The sequence below is a fragment of the Poecilia formosa genome, unplaced genomic scaffold (genome assembly GCF_000485575.1).
Source record: "Poecilia formosa unplaced genomic scaffold, Poecilia_formosa-5.1.2 Scaffold48, whole genome shotgun sequence".
Classification (NCBI taxonomy): domain Eukaryota; kingdom Metazoa; phylum Chordata; class Actinopteri; order Cyprinodontiformes; family Poeciliidae; genus Poecilia; species Poecilia formosa.
Genome location: NW_006799987.1, coordinates 1,490,456 through 1,510,543, shown reverse-complemented (window position 1 = coordinate 1,510,543; position 20,088 = coordinate 1,490,456). Strand labels below are relative to the sequence as shown.

Genomic DNA, 20,088 nt, shown 5'->3' with positions numbered 1-20,088 from the left:
TCTCTCTGGGCATGGTGGGTTCTCTCTGGGCATGGTGGGTTCTCTCTGGGCATGGTGGGTTCTCTCTGGGCATGGTGGGTTCTCTCTGGGTACTCCGGCTTCCTCCCACAGTCCAAAAACATGACTGCCAGGTTAACTGGCCTCTCTAGGTGTGAGTGTGTGTGCATGGTTGTGTGTCCTGTCTCACTCCTCCTGACCCATTAGGGACAAGGGGGGATTTATTACAACATTTAATTTCCCTTTGGGAACTTAATTTGAATATGCACAAATTTAACCTTGTCTTTCTATGCAGATATTTACAAAATAATGTATTTTCTTTTCTTGATTCCATAAGTTTATATTTAAAACCTTGAGCAAAGTGGAACTGAGGTTAAATTCCTTGTTTGTGTGTAAAAACTTGAATGAAGCCGATTCTGGTTCCATTTTTGTATCCAAAATACTTTTCAAATTTGAATCTTTTAAACTGTAATTGCCGTTGTTCCCTTGGAAACCAAAAGCAGCAGCCAGACTGATCATATCAATCAGACGTCCTGATCATCTGCTGAACGGTGAGTTTGTTTTCTGTAGGGTAGGAAATATCTGGTGGTAGCTTTGTGTTTAAATAATGCTGAAAACATATGAATAATCCTTTATTCCTGAGTAAAACTGAAGTTGACTAAAGATGATTGATCACAGGGCCTGTATTTGATTTCACTTTAGCTTCTATGTTTCTGAATTTAGTTTTTTCCCTTTTTTCTGTGAAACTGGTCATGAGACAAAATATGTTGACCTTTCAAAACAAAACAAAAAACAACATGTTTATTTATGAATTTTCTGGCAACATGTTGTGATTCTCTCTGATTTTCCTGCTTCAACCAGAGCTGGATCACAAATGGAGGACATTCAGGTGGGCGATGGGACAGAGGTGAGTCCTTTAGATGCTTTATGACCCGAGTTCACGCTGACGGTGTAAGCTGGTAGTTCAGGTTGGTTTAGAGGAAATGCACATTTCCACAGACAGCCGTAGTAATATACTGTAATATAGATGTCCTTTAGGAACTCTTCATCCATATCTGCATATTGATCTGTTGTTTTCTAAACCTACTTAATTGCTATTTGTTAAATTGTTACATTTTCATCTCTTGCCTCAGTGTGAAGGAAATGTTCAGCTTACTATGCTGTTAGCTGCATGTAAATAGTTTCTCCTGCTGATTTTATCCTGTCACAAACCCGGCGAGGCGGTCGTCGCCTCTGCATCACGTTTCCTCACAACCTGAACTTTGCTAGAGCCTGAAATCTGGATCAAACCGCTCCTCATGTGACATCACACATCTTTGTAACCGACAGTCGTCCTGGCAGGCTGTTGCTATGGCAACAGTAAACAAGCCACTGGCCTCTAAATGATTATCCTCAATCATTAGAACCAACTGACAGCTGTAACATATTTATGTTGTTCATAGAGGGATTATCACGCTGCGTCAGCAGCCACTCTACTTCGCATGTCAGAGTAAAGGCTACAATAAATTATTCTATCTACAGTCAGATAATAGAATAATGTACAACTCCCCACCAGCGCAGATCACCTCTGTTCACCTGGCGAAACTCCTGCACACAGCATTGCTGCATGGGTAGACGCCAGAGGTTTTATTTTAAGCACATCGTCTCTGTACCTCACACTGCCTCCCGGTCAACCGGATGCATTTTAAGTCTTTGAAGGCTGATGCTGCGTTCACACCCACAGCGTTTTGAGCATCAAGCGCAGCGAGATTCAAACCTTTTGGAGCATTTTGAGCGTTTGAAGCATCCAACGGAAAACAACAGCTAGAGCTGACGCGCCTCCACAGGAGCCGTTTGGGCCCGGCCCGGCGCCGTTTGGCCCGGTCCTATCGGTCCTATAGCCCTGGTCGTTTTGCATTGAGCGGGATCATCACGTAAATCGAAGTCTTCACCTCAGCGACCGCAGAACAGTTTCCTTCTTGGGTCTCCATCCCGCTCTTTCTGTATGCGCTCATGAGCGTGGAAGCTGAGGGAAACGTTTACCTCAGATTTACATTTCACGGGGAAAAATCTCATCTGAATGTCGTCTCTGCTGGACTCGCGGCCAGCTGAACTACCGCTGCGGCAGGCGGGATTTCCCAGCTGGAGCGACAGATGCAGAAATCCCCTCGTTTTCAGCCTAAACGGCTTCTGATCGGTTCAATGGGAGAAATGCTATTTACCATTAAGAGGCGAATGTAATCCCAGTGTAAAGTAAGAATAGATTATGACGGGAATTGCTGGGTTTCATATACCAATGCAGATGGAGGGTCGGAAGTAAATTCAGCCCATTTGCTTCTGTTGATTTAGCATCAAAATGTCTAAAGTCTGAGTCCCTTACGGTTGCTCCAACCGTTCAGAGAGAAAGATGAACGTTATTTTTGTGTTTCAATTTTTAAAAAAACTTACTGAAAAAAGAGGAGAAATGTGGATCAATAATCTACAGCTAAAAACAGGAGGTGCAGAAACTAACAATGTTTGCAGCACCACTTTCTAACAGGAAACCTTCACATCGTTTAAATTGTATTTTCAGATATTTTATTGGACAGTTACTTAGAAAGCCAAGCATTCATATGTAAGGTAAGATATATTATTTTTATGCTGTAGTGTGTCCCCAGAGCGCTAATGTTGTTAGCAGTTAGCTCATATGTTTATTCAGTGGGACTTTGATGCTAAAAAAATAAAAAGCTAAATAAATTAAATATAACCTACCCAGCCATACAGTCACAGTGAGCTGTGACTATTCCCCCACATGCTACGTGTCTGGACACGAACAGACACGGACGCGGTGGTTTCTGTAGATCGGTGCGAATTGTGACTCAACATTAACGTACAACTCCAGCATGAATTTGGGTTTACAGAAGCTAAATACATTATTTACCAGGAGATTCAAGCTCATAAAATAACGTGAGTTATTGCTATCATTGCTAGCGATAGCATCGTTATCATCCAATTACTTAAAATAGCACAATTCACTACTCACCAGGCGGAAACAAGTCGACAGCCATTTAATGCTTCTTTTGATCCTAAATGCTTGACCCAACCTGAAGATAAATGATTGATTCTCCAGGCTTTTTGAAACTTTCTTCTGGCTCATCATATAATATGAGGTCTGCAGCTCCAGGTAGTTTCGCCTCGATGCGTGTAAATCCTCAATAGAGAAGTCTTTTTTTACCGAGATAATGCAGATCATATCTTAAATATAAGCATATTTTTTCGAGATGCCTCTGCTGTTCCAGCCTATTTAGGGCATTAGCTACTCGTTGTGATCAACTTTGCTTTGTTTGAACCGGAGAAATCCCCTTCTGGCCCTCCATCTGAATTTTGCGAGTCATCCAGATCACGTGACTGAAACCCAGCAGTTTATTGATGCAGCATGTTGAAATGACAGCCATCGAAAAAGTCTAGTGCTCCTCTGATCCAGAGATCTGGTCTTTGTCCCGCCCCCACAGCCAACGAACCAATCACCAGCTACCTCCAAACCGGCCCGGTCTCTGATGCGCGTAATGCTTCTGGTGTGTACGCACCATTAGTTTATCACCTGCCGTGATGGATGCAGCTACATCTTCATTTTCCCTCTAAATGTGATCAAACTAGGAAGAAATTATTGTATTTTACTTGTCTTTTGCACAATAAATATGAATTCCTTTTTAAAATTTGTTTATTTGTTTTTAATTTTAAAAAATGACATTTTAGAAAACTCTAATCCGGTGCCTTCATTGCTCCATGTTAGTCTTATTTAGGGTGCGTTCACACTGCAGCCTGAAGTGACTCAATTCTGATTTTTTTTGAGTAATGCGACCTGTATCCGATCTTTCCATGGCAGTGTGAACAGCACAGGTCGGATTCTTTTTCGAATGTGGCCCATATCCGATACGTATCCGATTCAAATGCGACCTAACGTTCAGGTCGCATTCATCCGAACTTAACGTCACTGATTCTCAACAAATCTCACTATTATGCGTCCTGATACGCGCAAGTGGGAAGAAAAACAACAACCATGACGGATTATATGAGGATTAAGTTGTTAATATGCTGCTCCGGCCGGACAACAACTTGAAATATGTAAGCTAAGCTCCACCGTTGGCCTCCATGTTTACTTCTGCAAACAATGAGCACTTCTTCTTTTTATGGCGGTTGGCAGAACACTGAGAACGCTGACGCTATGGCGCCCTCTACTGTGCATGTGGGACACTTTCAGGTCGTTTGCCCGTTTACACTGCAGAACGCATACAGGTCGCATTTACTGGCAGTGTGAACGGCCACGGCAAAAAAATCAGAATTGAGTCACTTCAGGCTGCAGTGTGAACGCAGCCTTAGAGGGACTCAGCACATCTTATTGAGAGCTGATGATTTAACTAATTGCTTTAATACTGTTTGTAAGTAATGTTCAATGTTTGGGCCATTTTCTCATGTTTTATCGACTGACCTGCATTTAGTGCTTATGGATTATTAAGATGCATAAATACCCACAAATGATCCCGGTATGGTGGGATTATTTGTTTGTAAACCCAGCAGCAGCCTGACTGCAGAAAGAGCCGGCGGCCATTAGAAGATACACAGGGAAGCTGGGAATGAGTCTAATACAAAAGAAACACTAAGGCTAAAGAAAACCTGATGAACTAGAAGACAGCGAGACAGGAGGGAAAACATAAACGAGCCAAAACAGAAACAAGACTGATATAACAAAAATAAGAACTAAAGAACAAAGAGCTGGAGTAACTAGAAGGACTAAACAAAGAAATAACCGAACTGGAGCCATTAAGGACAGATGGACATAGATACAGACATAAAATAACTAAACCTAAAGTAACCAGATAAGAAAAGCTAGAAACACCACAGGGGGAAGAAATAACCTAACTGGGATTATTAAAGGAAGATGGGCATGGATGGGCTGTTGTAAAAAAAAACATTTTAGTAATTAAAATTATTCTTACAATTAATCGAGTAATCGTGAAAAAAAGATTAAATAAAACATTGGTAAATCTAACATAACAGCAGTATTACTATCATATATGAACATCAGTCCAATTATTCACAGTTGAGCTTCCCTAACAGTTACTTTTCTGTAGTTTAGAAAATTAACCTGTAACAATAAAAGCTCACTTTCTAAGTAAACCTGAAGAAAAGTTAGACAAAGATCTGAAATTATATTCAACTTAATAATAAAGAGGCAGGCTCACGAATACACTTATAACAAGTGTCTATGATCCAGCTTTCAGTTCATGTATTCATCTTCAGTGAGTTTAATAGATGAACTCTCACCTTCCCAGACATTTATGTTGGTTGTGTTCATGTTAGCAACGGGATTCGACACGGCCTGCATTCGTCACACACAGAAACATCTACCAGTATGTAACGTCACAATGCGCTTCGCCTCCCACTTGTTGCGACCAGGAAGAAATTACATTTATTTTGAGTAAACTCAGTAGAAGTATATCCATATTGGCTAGAGCTAGACGTGTATTGAATGCTAAATCACTTCATATTCTATATAACTCTCTGATTTTACCATATCTATCATATTGCTGTGAAGTGTGGGGAGTTAATTACAAGAGCTCTTTACATCCGGTAACCGTCCTACAGAAATGAGCCATTAGAATCATCCATAATGTCGGTTATTATGAGCATACAAACCCACTCTTCATAAAATCCAGAATTCTCAAATTTGACGAGCTTGTAGAATTTAAAATGGCTCAATTTATGTTCAAAGTATCTAAAAAGTTGTTACCTGAGCACATACAGAGCATGTTTTCTGAAAGAGAAGGGGGGTATAACTTAAGGGGTCACTCAAACTTCAAGATCCGCAATTTTAGAACAACAAGAAAAAGCTTCTGTATTTCAATTACAGGTGTAAAGTTATGGAACAAGTTACATGAAGATTTAAAACAAAGCAATAGTTTAACACAATTCAAAAGAAAGTACAAAGAGGTAATTTTCAATAGATACACATACGGGTGATAGAAAGCAATAAGGTGTGTATTGCAGATAACAACTTGGTGTAAGGGTTTAGAAAGACAAACCAGCATAAAATGGGAAAATGTATAGGTAAATATTAGTAACTGTTACTTCTGACTGCCACTTTGACTTTGATTTTTTTAATGACAGTAGGACTCTAAAGTTTCAAGTGTTTAGGGGTAGGAGTTTATAAGTTCTCACTTCTTCCTACCCCATTTTGAGCATGATATGTTAACTGAAACAAAAAAATCTGTATTTTCTCTTCTTTCTTATGCACTTCTTGTTACTGTGTACTATTTTTATTTTTTTATATTTGTATCATGTTCGAATAAAATTTCATTTCATTTCATTAAAATTTCATTTCATTTCATTTCATTTCATTTCATTTCATTTCATTTTTCGGTTATGTCAAAAGTGATTTTGGGCAACAAGAAAAAAAAAAAACATAAAAATTTTTTGCCAAAGACGATTTAAGCAAGAAAATCACATTGAGCAAAAAATGACATCAGCCATTATTTTAGGGAGGTGATGATATTATAGCTTGAGGTGTCTGGTCACTTCATACAGTTGCAGAGTCATGGTGTAAGAAAAAGCGATGATGTTTCTAACGAGATAAAACGAGGCAGCTGATTGTAAAGCAAACATTTCCATCAGCTTTAAAGCTTCGCATGTAAAGCTCAGCCGCCCACAGCCTATCCGCTTACCTGTATAAATACTCCTGCAGCGCTCTTCCCGCCGTTCGCCCTGAACCAGCAGCTCCCGGAGGAGAGGGGCTGCCGAACTCCAGGCATCATGCCAGTCGTTTTAAGGATGCTGATTGGTCCACCGAAAACAAAGAAAACCCAGATATTACATGAAGCAGTAAAATCCTCCCAGGCCAGACGTTATGCTGCTAACACTTAGCTTTCGTCAACAACTTAGGCGGAAGTGAGAGCGCTGCGCAACGCAAATAACGACCTGGAAGGAACACAGTGCATTAAATAATAAAACATAACGAAGCTTCGAGGCAGGTACATTTTCCTCAAGAAATTTTAATTATCAAGGTACTCAAATCACTCAAGGAATCGTTTCACCCCTAAGCAGAACTAAACCTAAGATAGCAAGATAAGAAAACTAGAGACACTATGAGGGAGCTGAAATAAGGAACTAGAAGGACTAAATAAATAATCTAACTAGGACCACTATAGGAAGTTTGGTCACAATTAGAGGGAAAATGAAGATGCGGCTGAATCCATCCAGGCAGGTGATAAACTAAGCCTTCAGAGAGTGAAAATGTAGCAGGTTGAAGGGGAGGCAGTGAGGTACAGAGACAATGAGTTAAATATAAAACCTCTGACAACTGCAGACGGTGCAAAGCTGCGAGGGGGAGATGTAAATGATCTTATTATTCTAACTGTAAACAGTTTAAATAGAATAATGTATTCCAGCCTTTATTCTGAAGGCGACATGCGAAGTAGAGCGGCTGCTGATGCAACGTGACGTCGACTGACACAAACAGTATAGATGCATCACAGCTGCCGCTTGGTTATAATTTTTGAGGATAATGATTTAAGATGTTTTATGTTTTCTGCTGAAGAATACCACAACAAACAAAATAGAACAAAACATTTCTAAGAATAACATGCTTTTTATGCTTCTTAATTCTCTTAATACAGTCATATTTAATAAATAAGCGTGAGTTATGATGATGAGGCTCAATCGTCAGATTAAAAATCCCTTCTGAAACCTGCTTTAAGCAGGTATTGAACTTATTTTTCATTACACCCACATATCTGCATGAACGTCTTTTATTGGTCTGATGAAATATTTTAATTTTATATGTCATGTTTTCATCAGCTGTAGGCAAGAAATCTTTCGTCAAATAAAAGCTTCAAAACTGTTTGTGTGTAATTAAGCTACATAATCAGTTTTACTTGTGAGCTCAATTGCTGAAATACATGCATTTCTCATTAATATTCTAATTTATTGATTGATTGTACTTTATGACTGTAAATATGCACAACATTGGATCACATCAAATCTATTTAAAGTTATTAAATCTAAGCTAAATTACCCCAAACCAAAACGAGTTTGCCTGTGTCCTTTCAGCTACCAATATAAAAACAGAAAATATGTTTGGAAAGGCCTTTGGTTTTTCCCTCTACAAGGTGTTATGGCAAATCTTTCATTCTGTCTTGTACAGTTGATTTAAAATTTTACTATATTTCTTTCTCTGTTTCTCCTGATTTGGTTCCACAGAATTATAGTGGCATCAACAGGAACAAAATTAATAATGACTCTAAGAGCAGAGCTGATGACAGAAAAAGTGACGAACCGTCCCATTCTGAAGAGGACAAACAGCAATTTGGGACCCTTTCAACTTTTCCTAATCTGGTTATCAAAACTGGAAAGAAGACTTATGTCTGTGACAGGTGTGGGAATAATTTCCTTAAGAAAACACAGTTGATAGTCCATCAACGCATCCACACTGGAGAGAGGCCATACAGTTGTGACCACTGTGAGAAGAGTTTCATTCACAAACAAAGTCTGACGTCCCATCAACACATTCACACCGGAGAGAGGCCATATAGTTGTGACCACTGTGAGAAGAGTTTCATTACCAAACAAAGACTGATGACCCATCAACGCATTCACACTGGAGAGAGGCCATACAGTTGTGACCACTGTGAGAAGACTTTCATTCACAAACAAAATCTGATGTCCCATCAACACATTCACACCGGGGAGAGGCCATACAGTTGTGACCACTGTGAGAAGAGTTTCATTACCAAACAAAGACTGATGACCCATCAACGCATTCACACTTGAGAGAGGCCATACAGTTGTAACCACTGTTAGAAGGGTTTTACTGCAAAAGCACGCTGATGTCCCAGCAACACATTCACAGTGGAAAGAGTCCATACAGTTGTGGCCAGTGTGGGCCGAGTTTTATTCAGAAAGGACATTTCATACTCCATCGGTATGGCTGCATAAGAGAGAGTCTGACCATGCCATGTCTGAATAGGAAGTGGTGTTTTTCAGAAGCCCATCACCAGGATACAATGATCAGCTTGGAATGCATGTAAACAGTTTCAATATAATTCATTACAAAAGCAAATTGAAGTTGCAGTGTTTTTTCATTTTATAAATAATCATAAAACAGAAACTAATGTAAATCTTCTCGCATGTAACAAATCAAGTCCAGTTTTTAGAAAGTGTCACTTATTGATTCCTGTTTTGTGTTTACCTGGAATTCACCATCACACCACCTGTTGTTAATGTGCTGCTTAGGGATTATTAGTCAAAGTCACACTGTATTGGCAGCTACTGTACTGTGCACATCTCCTGCAGCAAAAGTACATTATTTCAACTATTTAAACTATTTACAATTAGGCTAGTAAAGTTATTTACAACTCACAGCCAGCGCAGATCACCTCTCTTCTGCAAATACTGCATGCAGCTTTGCGGCATGTGTAGATGTCAAAGATATTTTTATTGCAGAATCTCTTTATCTCTTCACCATGGATAAGTTTTTATTCTTTAGAGGAACTCAATGCATCTTATTGAGAGCTGATGATCTTACTGTGAACAAAATTGCTTTAATATTCCCTGTAAGTGATTTGGATTGGTTTGCTGTCTAAATTATGTGGTGCAAAAGAAAATTTTTGTCCCAGTTTTCACCAACTGTTTTCTACCATTCCCTTTTATTTTGTTTTTATATTACAAATGGCACTAAAAAGTTATTAATGCACCTAACACTTGTAAAAAAAAAACATATGTATTTGCCACTCATATTTTGAAATGTTAGATTTTATGAAAATATCTATGTTTTCATCCACAAAACCTATACATGTCAGTTTTTTTACCTCATACAGATGACTCGACTTTTTGTTGATGAAGCACGTTCATGTTAGAGTGTTTGTGTTCTTCAAAGAATGAGTCATAATGTCTCTGTTCCTCCAGTGGCTTCGTCCAACTTTTTTATAAAACTGATTCGAATGCATCAGCGACTCTGCTGTGGATTTGCTGCAACAAAACTCAAATCCTCCCTGATGCCGGCTGACAGCTGCAGAGGATCATGAAGCTTCTGACTTCTAAATGTCTTTGTGAGAGATGATAGGAGGAGTTTTCTTTTTCACAAACAGAACAAAAGCGCCGCGCTGCTCATCATTGCCAAAGCTGTGAGCTTGGTTTCCACTGTAGCTGAAATCAAATAAAGCTGTTGTGATTTACAAGTTTGGGAGGTAAAAAAAAGACGTTGTGGAGCCTCCCTGCTTTAGAAAATTCAGGAAACACCCAAGACAAGCTGGAGGTTCATCAGAGTCACACTGAAACTCAGCTCTGGGCACTTTGAACGCCCACGGTCCGGAGACGGGGTCTGTCTCCAAAAATAAAAACGGTTGCCACTTTATTTTGTTCTCTGTAAGTAAAAATATAAATCTCAGGGTCAAAAATGTGTATACTGGCATCAGCCACGCTTCTGCCAAACAATATTTTTTTCAGATCTACACATAATCAAAATTAAATGACTGATAAACTCATGAAAAACTGTGAAAACCAGTTCAGACCCAGAAGCCTTAAATTGAAGTAAAGTAATTATGAGGTACTCCTTTTTATTATTTCATCCACTTTTCACAAAGTACAAATTCTTGTATTTAAAAGCCTTCTCTTTCTCTAGTCCAAACATGTTTCTTGTCAAACAATTTCAGCTGCTAATTTAATTGCTACTTTAAGATTTTGGAGACCAGTCCATGTTAGTTTGCTATTTTTGAAGATTTTAATCAATTTCCTTTTTAGAGATAAGGTTTGTATCAGATGCTTCTTTCTTTCCAAGTGTCTTCACTCGGCATTCCAGAAGAAGCTGATCGCTCATAGACATGTTGCATGTTATTGTTTACATCTGGAAACTTTGCGCATGCATACAACGCTGGAGGGCAAAAAGGAGATTATTTTGCATGTTGTCCATTATAGCCGTGCTGCCGTGGTAGAGCAACTCGGTAAGCAAAATGAAACCTGGAGATGCACAAATTATTAATTTATCGCAGTGCAAAGCACAAAGCAAAGGGAAAAACAACACAGAAAAACGGTTGAAAAACAACTCAAGACGGCTACGCTACCAGCAGTCTCGTTGCCGTAGCAACTCACAACAATGTATCAGGATTCAACACCAAAAAACTCGCAAACATTTTCCACACAAAGTACAGAACATTTAGTCTGTTTCAGTTTTATGTGATATTGATGAGAGATTGCAATGGTAGATTAGCTACCGCTGCTACTAGCTAATCTAACACAGCAGTGGAAGAGATAAAAACCTGCTCTACCTATAACCTGTCAGAGTTGGTGGTTAGGTCACCTTTTTTATATTAACTGAACTGAAACACAAAATTCCACAGCACATCTTCATGTTATGGTTCACAAAGTCAAGCTAGCATAACTGACCTACTTCCCTCTCACTGGCTACTTATTTTAATTCAGTTTTTTTCCTCCAAGGACAAACAGAAATGCAGCCTGGAAAATGTAACGAGTAGCAAATCAGAAAGCGAGGTGAAGGAAAACTTATATGAGAATCTAAAATAAAGATGGCCCACAAACTATGGCCATTGCTTCTTCCCAGTCGGCCATGTTTGTTTACACTGAACTCACGTTTGATATTGGGAGGTTTTCCAAGATTTCCGTCTGAAATCTGAATGTTGGTGAGTCAAACCGGTACGACAAAGCCCGTTATATCAGCCGTTATTTTATCGTCATGTGTGGGGTCTCTCAGGTTTTGATGATCAGCCGATAATTTAAAAATCTTGACAATTCTGCAAAGACGTTGGGCAAAAAGCGAGGCAGGTATGGCAGGTACTACTTTGATGGCTACAAAAGTTAATCTGCAGCTTTAAAACAGACAAATTAGTGGTTTTATATACAAATAAACAATTACAAATGTTTGCAGCCAGTTTCATCTATAGTAACCAACAAATAAATAAAAGGCAACAATTAATTACATTTAAAAAATAGTTCAAAAAGTATCATCCACCCATTGATTTTCAGCAAGAACATTATTCTGCTGTTGGTTACAGTCATTTCATGAAACCAACTCTGAGATGAAACTGTCTGCATCTTTCTGCACCAGTGATAAAATCTAGATTACCATTCCATTCTGGGAGGATGGCAGGGAAACCAGTAAACCTTCACACATAAATAACCTGACCTTAATCACCTTCTCACTGTGAGGGAGCACAGCTAGCACTTCCTCCCTGTTCTGCTCTCAATCCAGCAGCCTGAAGCCTCTGACACCGGCAGAAAGCGTCTCCTCAGCCAGTCAGGCATTCGTTTTCTTCCTCCTGCTGAGTCAGCGGCTTCAGGCAGTGACATAAAGATTCGCTTCCTAACTTAACTCCAAAATATGTCAGTTTTTTTTTTGCTGCAGCATTTCCCCCCATTTCACTGTGTTAATATCCACAGGAAAACAGTCGAGTCCGCACAGAAACGTGACAGATTTATGTTACTTTAACGAATTGTGGAAATGTTTTAGTTTTATTTAAAATTAAAGACTGCACAATGATGAGGGTGTAATTTGTAAAGGTACACAGCAAAAAAAAGTTAATGTTTCTTCAGCCTGTCAGAGAGATAATAAAACTATTAGTGTTTCACCATGTAATAGTTCTGAATTAAATATTTAACTCACAAGCTAAATATTTAGTTTGTAGACTAAAGTTTTAGCTTGCAGATTAAAAGTTTAGTCAGGAAACTAAATATTTATTTTATTAATTAGATATTTAGTTGAAAGTAAAATGTATTTTCCAAACCATGAATTTTTTAAATCAAAATTTATTTTCTACATTAAATACTTAGCTTGGAGTTAACTACCATATTTTCTGCACTATAAGGCGCACCGGATTATAAGGCGCACCGGATTATAAGGCGCACCGGATTATAAGGCGCACCGGATTATAAGGTGCACTGTCGGCTTTTGAGGAAACTGAAGTTTTTAGGTGCGGCTTATAGTGCGGAAAATACGTTACTTAGCCTGCAAACTAAATATTTAGCTAAATAACTAAATATCCAATTCTTAAGCTAAATTTTTAGTTTACCAACTAAAGATGCTAAGTATTTAGTTCCAAATATTTATCATCTTTTGGTAGAGAACAAAATTATCTCCTAATTTAGTTTTCTAGCAAAATATTTAATTTGCAACCTCAATTTTTATTTTCCAAAGTAAATATTTGGTTTGAAAATTAAATATTTAGTTTAGAGGTTTTAAATATATAAATGTATGAATAGCATGATAAAAATATGAATTTGAACAACACCTCTACTTTATCTTTCTATAACAGGCCAACCAAAACATTGCTGTTAATTGTTTTACTGTGTAATTTAACATGTCAATTAAACTGGCTCCAGTCCAGACAGGTTGTTTTTTATTATCATTTTATTTTAAATTGTTTGAATATCCGTGAGTAATAAATATATTATTTTTGTTTGGTAATTGTAAAAAGAGCAAACAGAAAAACATCCACATAGATTCCTTGTAATGATGCTAGCTAGCTTGCCATTGTACACAGTGTTGCTCACCTCTTTCACTGGGACAGGGGTTAAAGGTCATGCTGGTATCAAGGTTAGAGCTGCTGCTGACTGACTCACCTGTTAAGTGTGGTAAAAGGTACAGAGACAACTTAAATATATGAACATGTTGGTAATTTTTTCTTCATTCATTAAATGCTAGTGAAATGGACAGTAATTTGTAGCGAAGCTAACTGTGCTAAATGGTTGATAATCTCAGTCTACCCACCTCTCTCGGAGAAAAACTTGGTTATAAATTGTCACTCTTTTGTCTGACTTCTTTTGTTCTCCCCCTGTTTTTCTTAAACCTGACTTTGTTATTTTCTTAGCAGCGTAGTGACTGCTTTCTTCTGTTCTTGTTTTCTACTGACCGCTGCTGAACAGTGACCACCGCCAAAGAAAACTTTTTGTGGCGCCCCCTGTCGGTCAGGAGCCCTTGGAATTGTCCTAACTTCGCCCACTCGTGTTTAAATCCACTTTGTACTTCATACAACAAATGTATTTTCCTCCGATTTCTTTTTTGCCCATGCTTCACTATGCGTGGTTTTAGCTTGGGAGCTTCTTTATTAAAATCAGCCATGACTGAGTCATCTCAGTATGATCATATTTAGTGTTGATTTTTAATAAAACTATAAAAAATACATACATTTTAGATTGCACCACGCCCAAAAGGACTTAAACGTGAAGCTGAATCATCACTTTTTCTCTATGAAAGTTATTATCTGAGCCATTTTTGCAGTTTCGCCACCTAAACTCATGTTTCCTGCATCTTGTGGCGGCCGTTAAGATGTCCTCTTCCTCTGATGATGCTCATGATGTTGCACCTCTATTTGGACGTCCATTTCTCCGCCAAGCTCTCCTCTCACAGACGCTTACAGTACGCTCAGTTTCCTCTGAACCACCAAATGTGAGGCATCTGTGTTCTCTGACTGCTAATGTGTTCGGTGTGACCGAGAGCAAAAGATCGGAGCGACACATTTCTGGAGGGCGAGGAAAAAATAAATCTCCCAGAAGCTGCAGAGGAATTTATTATTTACAACAGTCACTCCTGGATTTCCATTTTTAGCAACACATTATGCGTCTGTTTACAAATATAACTGCAGCAGCGTTTCTGTCCATTAGTTAGAATCAAACCTCCGGTGTGAAGCAACTAATAAAAATGTTTTCATTAAACTGCTGAATGCAGTTTAAATTCACCGACTTTGACTTTTTATCTCCAACAGCAAAATAAAATAATTGTTCACTGATTCAGTAATTCACACTCAAATGTTTTTTTTTTTTTTGGTTAATAGTGCCATATATAGTGAGAAAAATAAACATTTAATAAACCAACAATGTTTCCCACTAAAAATGGAGAAATTTTCATCGTGAGAGAATCTAAAACAAACACCCAGAGAATCAAACTGTGTAGTTTTAATTTGTATTTTGTTGCAGCAAACCCAACTTCAGTCACATTCAAACAAACATGTCTGGATTTTTTGAGTCGGATCAAGACGCAGTGGGCAGACCTTTTCTTTGTAGGCCATTTTGACTGAGTGTAAAAAAAAATCTATTTTCACCCATCACTTTTAAAATCATAATGATAAATTCAACAAAACTGTATTTTCAATTGGTTTCATTAAGATTAAACTGGACAATTTCAGTCATTACAAATCAAACTGTAAGACTGGAAACCTTCAAACAGTTTTTAATGGGGGAAACAGGAATCTGAGGAACAGACCGGATGACGTGAGCCTGAGGAGACGCAGAGATCCAGGACTCAGCAGGCAATTAGCACACATCTCCCCTAATCTCCCTGCTGCAGTTTAACACTCATTTCAGAGGCTGCATTTTTATGATTCATCGGATCGCTTTGTGGTTTACCAGTCAGCTGTCAGGTTTCCGCGCAGAGACAAAGCGTCAGCCTGCGAGGTGACGTCGTTTGGTTAATTAAGTCACTTTGCTTGAAGAAAGGGTTTGTAAATGAGCGGGTCAAGGTCATTCCCTCACAGCTCCGCAGATTTCCAGCAAAATAAAACTTTACTGCAGCCTGAATGGGTTTGGATGTCAGCAATGAGGCTGATGCAAATCAAACAAATGAGCGTGAAAATGCTCTAATGAACTCCAGCAAAGCAGAAAGTCTTACTTACTTGTTGATGCTGATTTGCTGAAGGTGAGATCAGGAAAACAAAGAAGCATTAAATTAACAGTCTCCGCACAAGATAATTTTATAGTTTCGTTTTTAACTATATTAAAATATGCAATAAAAAAGTCCAGGTTTGTTTGGGAAGGTCTGAATACATAACCGGACTCTGATGTCGACCAAGAAAGTGAACTCTGGTTCGGTTTGAAAGCATATAAACACCAAGCAGACAGGAGACGCTCCAAAAGCAGGAAGTGAACTACAGCGCAGGGCATTCTGGGTAAATACAACCAAAACAAACACATGGGGTTAGCGCTAGCGGGAGAAATGGCTCATGGTGTTTATCAACAACAAAACAAAAATCCTAGAATCCATAAAACCTGATACTACTCCATTATGGTTTACATTTCATGATTGCGGAAACTGCGCTGTCTTCTTCAGAGGTTCTTGGTACAGCGCCCCCCACAGGTGAGGAGGAGAACCTGTTTTTCAGTTAAACTGCAAAAAACAAAATCTTACCAAGTAAGTTTGGTCTAGTTTCTAGTGCAAATATCTCAGCACACTTGAAATAAGACAAACCAACTTAAAATCAACTTTTACAGTCAATAATTCCTTAATACTGATGAACAAGTACGTCATCGATTGGCAGATAAAGTAACTTAAAACATGGGAAAAGTGTCTTGCTGTAAGTGAAAGAACCAATCAGGCATAAAAATACACAAAAACATACCAAGTATTTCTGGTCTAGTTTCTAGTACACTTGAAATAAGACCAAACTAATTTAACTTACGTAACTTTTTAGCAAGATATTGAAGCTTGTTTTAAGTGAATATTGATGAAGAAGCTCTTACTCCACTAGCAGATTATTTTACTTGATATCTCCCCATGTTATAAGTTAATTTATCTGACAGTGGAACTGATACTTCGTTTTAAAAAGCCATTGAGATTTTAAAAGTTTTTCACATTTTTATTTCAAACCCATTTATTGTAAGTGGCCAAAAATATTTTGACAGCCGTTGACTGGGAAATAAAATACTCTGACACCAGAGGGATGCTTTGAAAAATCCTGACCCTGAGTTGAAAAAACAAAAAACTATGAAACTTTTAAACTGAAATTAGGGATAAGAAAAAAGTACAAGCAGAAAGGAAGAGCAAAAGGAACTGGAACATTTTTTTTTCTAAAGAAGGAATCTGGTTTTACAACGAGAAATTAAGGAGATTAAAAACTGAGCCATATATGTACATCCATTAAAAAAAGAAACAATAAAAGGTATTTTTCTGTTCATCCAGCTGCGATGCAAATACATTTAAAGATCCAAACAAAGCAAGAGGGAAAACCGAACAATAAAGCCGATGTTCATTTTTGCTGTTTCTTTAAATTCATTCTGATCTTCAGAATCAGCACCCAGAGATATCTTTGGTTTTGTTGCGCCGCTGGAAGCGCGTGTCGGCCGGGTCGAACCCTTGTTCGTTTGACCCAAACAAAGCCCAGCTGGGGGTCTTGGCGGTGTAGTCCAAGGCTGAGAAGGTCTGCTGTCCGCCGCTGTCTTCGTGAGCCTGGACCAGATCCTGGAAACGGTCGTAGTCGATCCAAGTCCGCCACTCGCCGTTCACCTTGAACTGGAAGAAAAAGGACATTTAAAGGGGCATTTACACACTTTTTATATCCAGGCACTACTACTGCTACTACTGCGGAGACTACACTGTAAAAACATGAAATCTTACCAAGTATTTTTGGTTTAGTTTATAGTGCAAATTTAATAGAACACGTAAAATAAGACTAACTTGAAAGTAGCTTTTTTTGGGTTTCTGTCTCTAAGAAACTCCACCTTCAGGAAGGCTCCTCTGTTAACCCTTCAACAACATTTTTACCAGCGTTGCTCTGAGAAGTAGCTTCTATAATGAGCTCAGCAGCTCCACCAGGTGTTTGCTAACTGCTGCTGGCTAGTCTGAAGGAGCTGAGAGCGAGGCAGAAGCTCGGTAACAAGAAACTGCAGCTCAGAGGAGGAGCTGCGCCTCGAAGGCGGGGCTAGGTCCACCCAGGCGTTTTGTACAGCTGAATGGTTGCCATGGAGATTAAAGGGTTTCTCCAACAGGCCAGAAACCATAAGAAATTTTACTGGATGACAAATTGTCCCAGAAATGATTGTGATAATCGACATTATTGGTTATTTTTAGCCCATTTTCCAGTAATATAATAATAATGTCTTACTAATGCAAGAACACATTCTGAAAGATCAACCAACTTTAAATTCTGATGAACATTTAACACTGGAACCGGAAGACATTTTAAATATCCAAAATAAATGAACAAAATAACAGAAACAGCAAATAAAATTGATTATTAAGTCTTTGTAAACAAAACTGTCCTTTAAAAAAAGCTTAGTTGAGACCAAAACACCCATTTTAACACTTTAGTTATTCAGTTTTTGGCAGAAAAAGAGAGAAAAAAATATAATCATACAAATAGAAATTACTGAGCTTGTTTTAATTCATCATGCGATGAATTGATTTATTTCTTATTGTGACAGTCCAACCTAAAGAAGAAAATGCGGACATGTTGAAGTAAGTCGGAAAGCTTTTGCAAAGAACAGAGTCGAATCAAAATTCGGCTGTGAAGGAAGCTAAATGTGCAGCAGGGCAAACTGTCAGCAAAGTTCAGTTTTCAAAGAGGTTGTTACGGCCCCTGGCCTCTTGAGGCTGTGCAGGCTCCCGTTTGTTATGCAGGTTCAGCTGTGAGAGCACACCTTCCTGATTGGCTGCCTGGAGGCTGTAGGAAAGCAGCTACACCATTGGACCAGCAGAGGATTGTCAAGCCAATCAGACGTTGATGAGGCCCACCTGCTCCCTATAAAAGGCTCCTGAATCCATTCCTCTAGTGGGGCAGCTATTTTGAAGAGGTTCTGTGAAGCTGCCTCCTCTTGTTTGGTAGTTGCAACTGCTTTAGGCAGGTTTTAAGCCAGCTTGGTCTTAGCTTGGTCCTGTTTGTCCAGTTTAGTTACTTTGACTTTGCTCCAGTTAAGTATGAGTTAGAAGCTTGTGTTTGGGAGGCTGTGGGCTTCCCGCAGCCTCCCCTTTGTGTGTGTGGTTTTTTTGCGTTGTTTTCCTTTTGTGGTTTGTTTTGAGTTTACTTTGAACTGATTTGTTTGGACTTCTGTAACTTTAATTTGCACCTGACATTCTTGAGTTTGTTAACCCCTTTTGTTTTGCATTAATTGGGTTAAATTGTATTGTTTTGTGAAACTTTATTTTGTAATAAATCATTTTTACTTTACACTGTTGCTCCGGACACATTTTATGTTACTGCCCCAGGACCCCTAGACCTTGGGGGCGTAACAGAGGTCAAGCTGACTGGAACGGTATCGTGGGCACAGAAGAACCTCCTGAGCAGCTTTAAATAACAGTGAAATGGAGCTGAACTGGACCGGCAAACGACTGGGCTGCAGCTCTTTGCAACGAGGAAACTCTGATTGGCCTCAGTGTTCCTAATACTGCTTTATTTTTAATCACAAAAGTAATTAAAACAGATCCAGCGTTGGAGGACTAACACACCTTCCTGCTGAGGAAGCATCGAGGTGTTTGGTGCTTTACGGCGTCACATTAGAGGAAAAAATAAACCCAGCCTGCTGCATTGTTGAGGCTGGAGAAGAAACGCCTGTTGGGAACAAACGTTCCCCAGACTGACATTTATTCAGTCTGGGTAATATTTCCAAGAACAAAGTGAATCTGCGCTGTCCGGGAAGAGAACAGGACTGCATGCTGTTTTAGTTAATGGAGTCTTGCTGATAGTAACAGAGTTTCTACTATGTTTTGTAAAGCCGCAGCTCCACACCTCTTTCCAGACGAGGGTTTTAAATTAGGGTTCAAAACGACGCTGGATGGAACAGAATCAGTTTATGCGCTCGCTGCCGTTTCATCTGCACCTTTCGTTTTGACAAAGTGAAGGAAAAATATTGTTTTTTTTCTAACTTATGAGGACAAACGTGTCTGGCCGTCAGAACAGAAACGGGACCCAATAATCCCAACAACACAAAAGGAAATATTGCAACTTGCTGCAGACAAACAGGCAGAAAAAACCAAAAACCAGAATGAAACTAAAGCACTTTAACCTTTGATATCACATTTTCTGTCATTCATGTGAAAATGTAAACTTGTTTTCCACTAGAACCAAAAAGCCTTTTCCAAACCCGTTGGATTCTGAATGACGAAACTAAAAGTCTGTAGTTATTGTTTAGAAGTAGATTAAATTAGATTCCTTTTGATGGTTTTTTCAGGGTTGATCCAGATTTTCAGTTTCCTTTACAGTCCGTCTTGTACTGGACTGAACCGGGTTCTGGTTCTGATACTTCAGTGTTTCTCAAACTGTTAGTTTAGTAAACACTCATCTCTAGGGCTGTTGTAAACGAATATTTTAGTAATCGAGGTACTCGAATCATTCGAGGAATCGTTTCAGCCCTACTCATCTC

General features: G+C 38.8%; 1 protein-coding gene and 2 long non-coding RNA genes across 3 annotated transcripts in view; 1 reads left to right on the top strand and 2 right to left on the bottom strand.

Annotated features, from left to right (window-relative positions):
• LOC107836288 (uncharacterized) overlaps window positions 1-9,143 on the bottom strand; it is a 13,105-nt gene extending 3,962 nt beyond the window's left edge. Inside the window, exons 1-2 of the long non-coding RNA XR_001662163.1 lie at window positions 8,210-9,143; window positions 6,724-6,729 (exon numbers count right to left, since the gene is read on the bottom strand). This is a non-coding gene — a long non-coding RNA (uncharacterized LOC107836288). The remainder of the gene's footprint in view (window positions 1-6,723; window positions 6,730-8,209) is intronic.
• Window positions 3,935-20,088, top strand: part of LOC107836289 (uncharacterized) — a 17,047-nt gene continuing 893 nt past the window's right edge. Inside the window, exons 1-3 of the long non-coding RNA XR_001662164.1 lie at window positions 3,935-3,945; window positions 4,296-4,301; window positions 6,855-6,983. This is a non-coding gene — a long non-coding RNA (uncharacterized LOC107836289). The remainder of the gene's footprint in view (window positions 3,946-4,295; window positions 4,302-6,854; window positions 6,984-20,088) is intronic.
• tyw1 (tRNA-yW synthesizing protein 1 homolog (S. cerevisiae)) overlaps window positions 16,574-20,088 on the bottom strand; it is a 38,912-nt gene continuing 35,397 nt past the window's right edge. Inside the window, exon 16 of the mRNA XM_007552412.2 lies at window positions 16,574-17,242. Within this exon, the coding sequence (XP_007552474.1) occupies window positions 17,021-17,242 (222 nt within the window). The 3' untranslated portion in view covers window positions 16,574-17,020. The remainder of the gene's footprint in view (window positions 17,243-20,088) is intronic.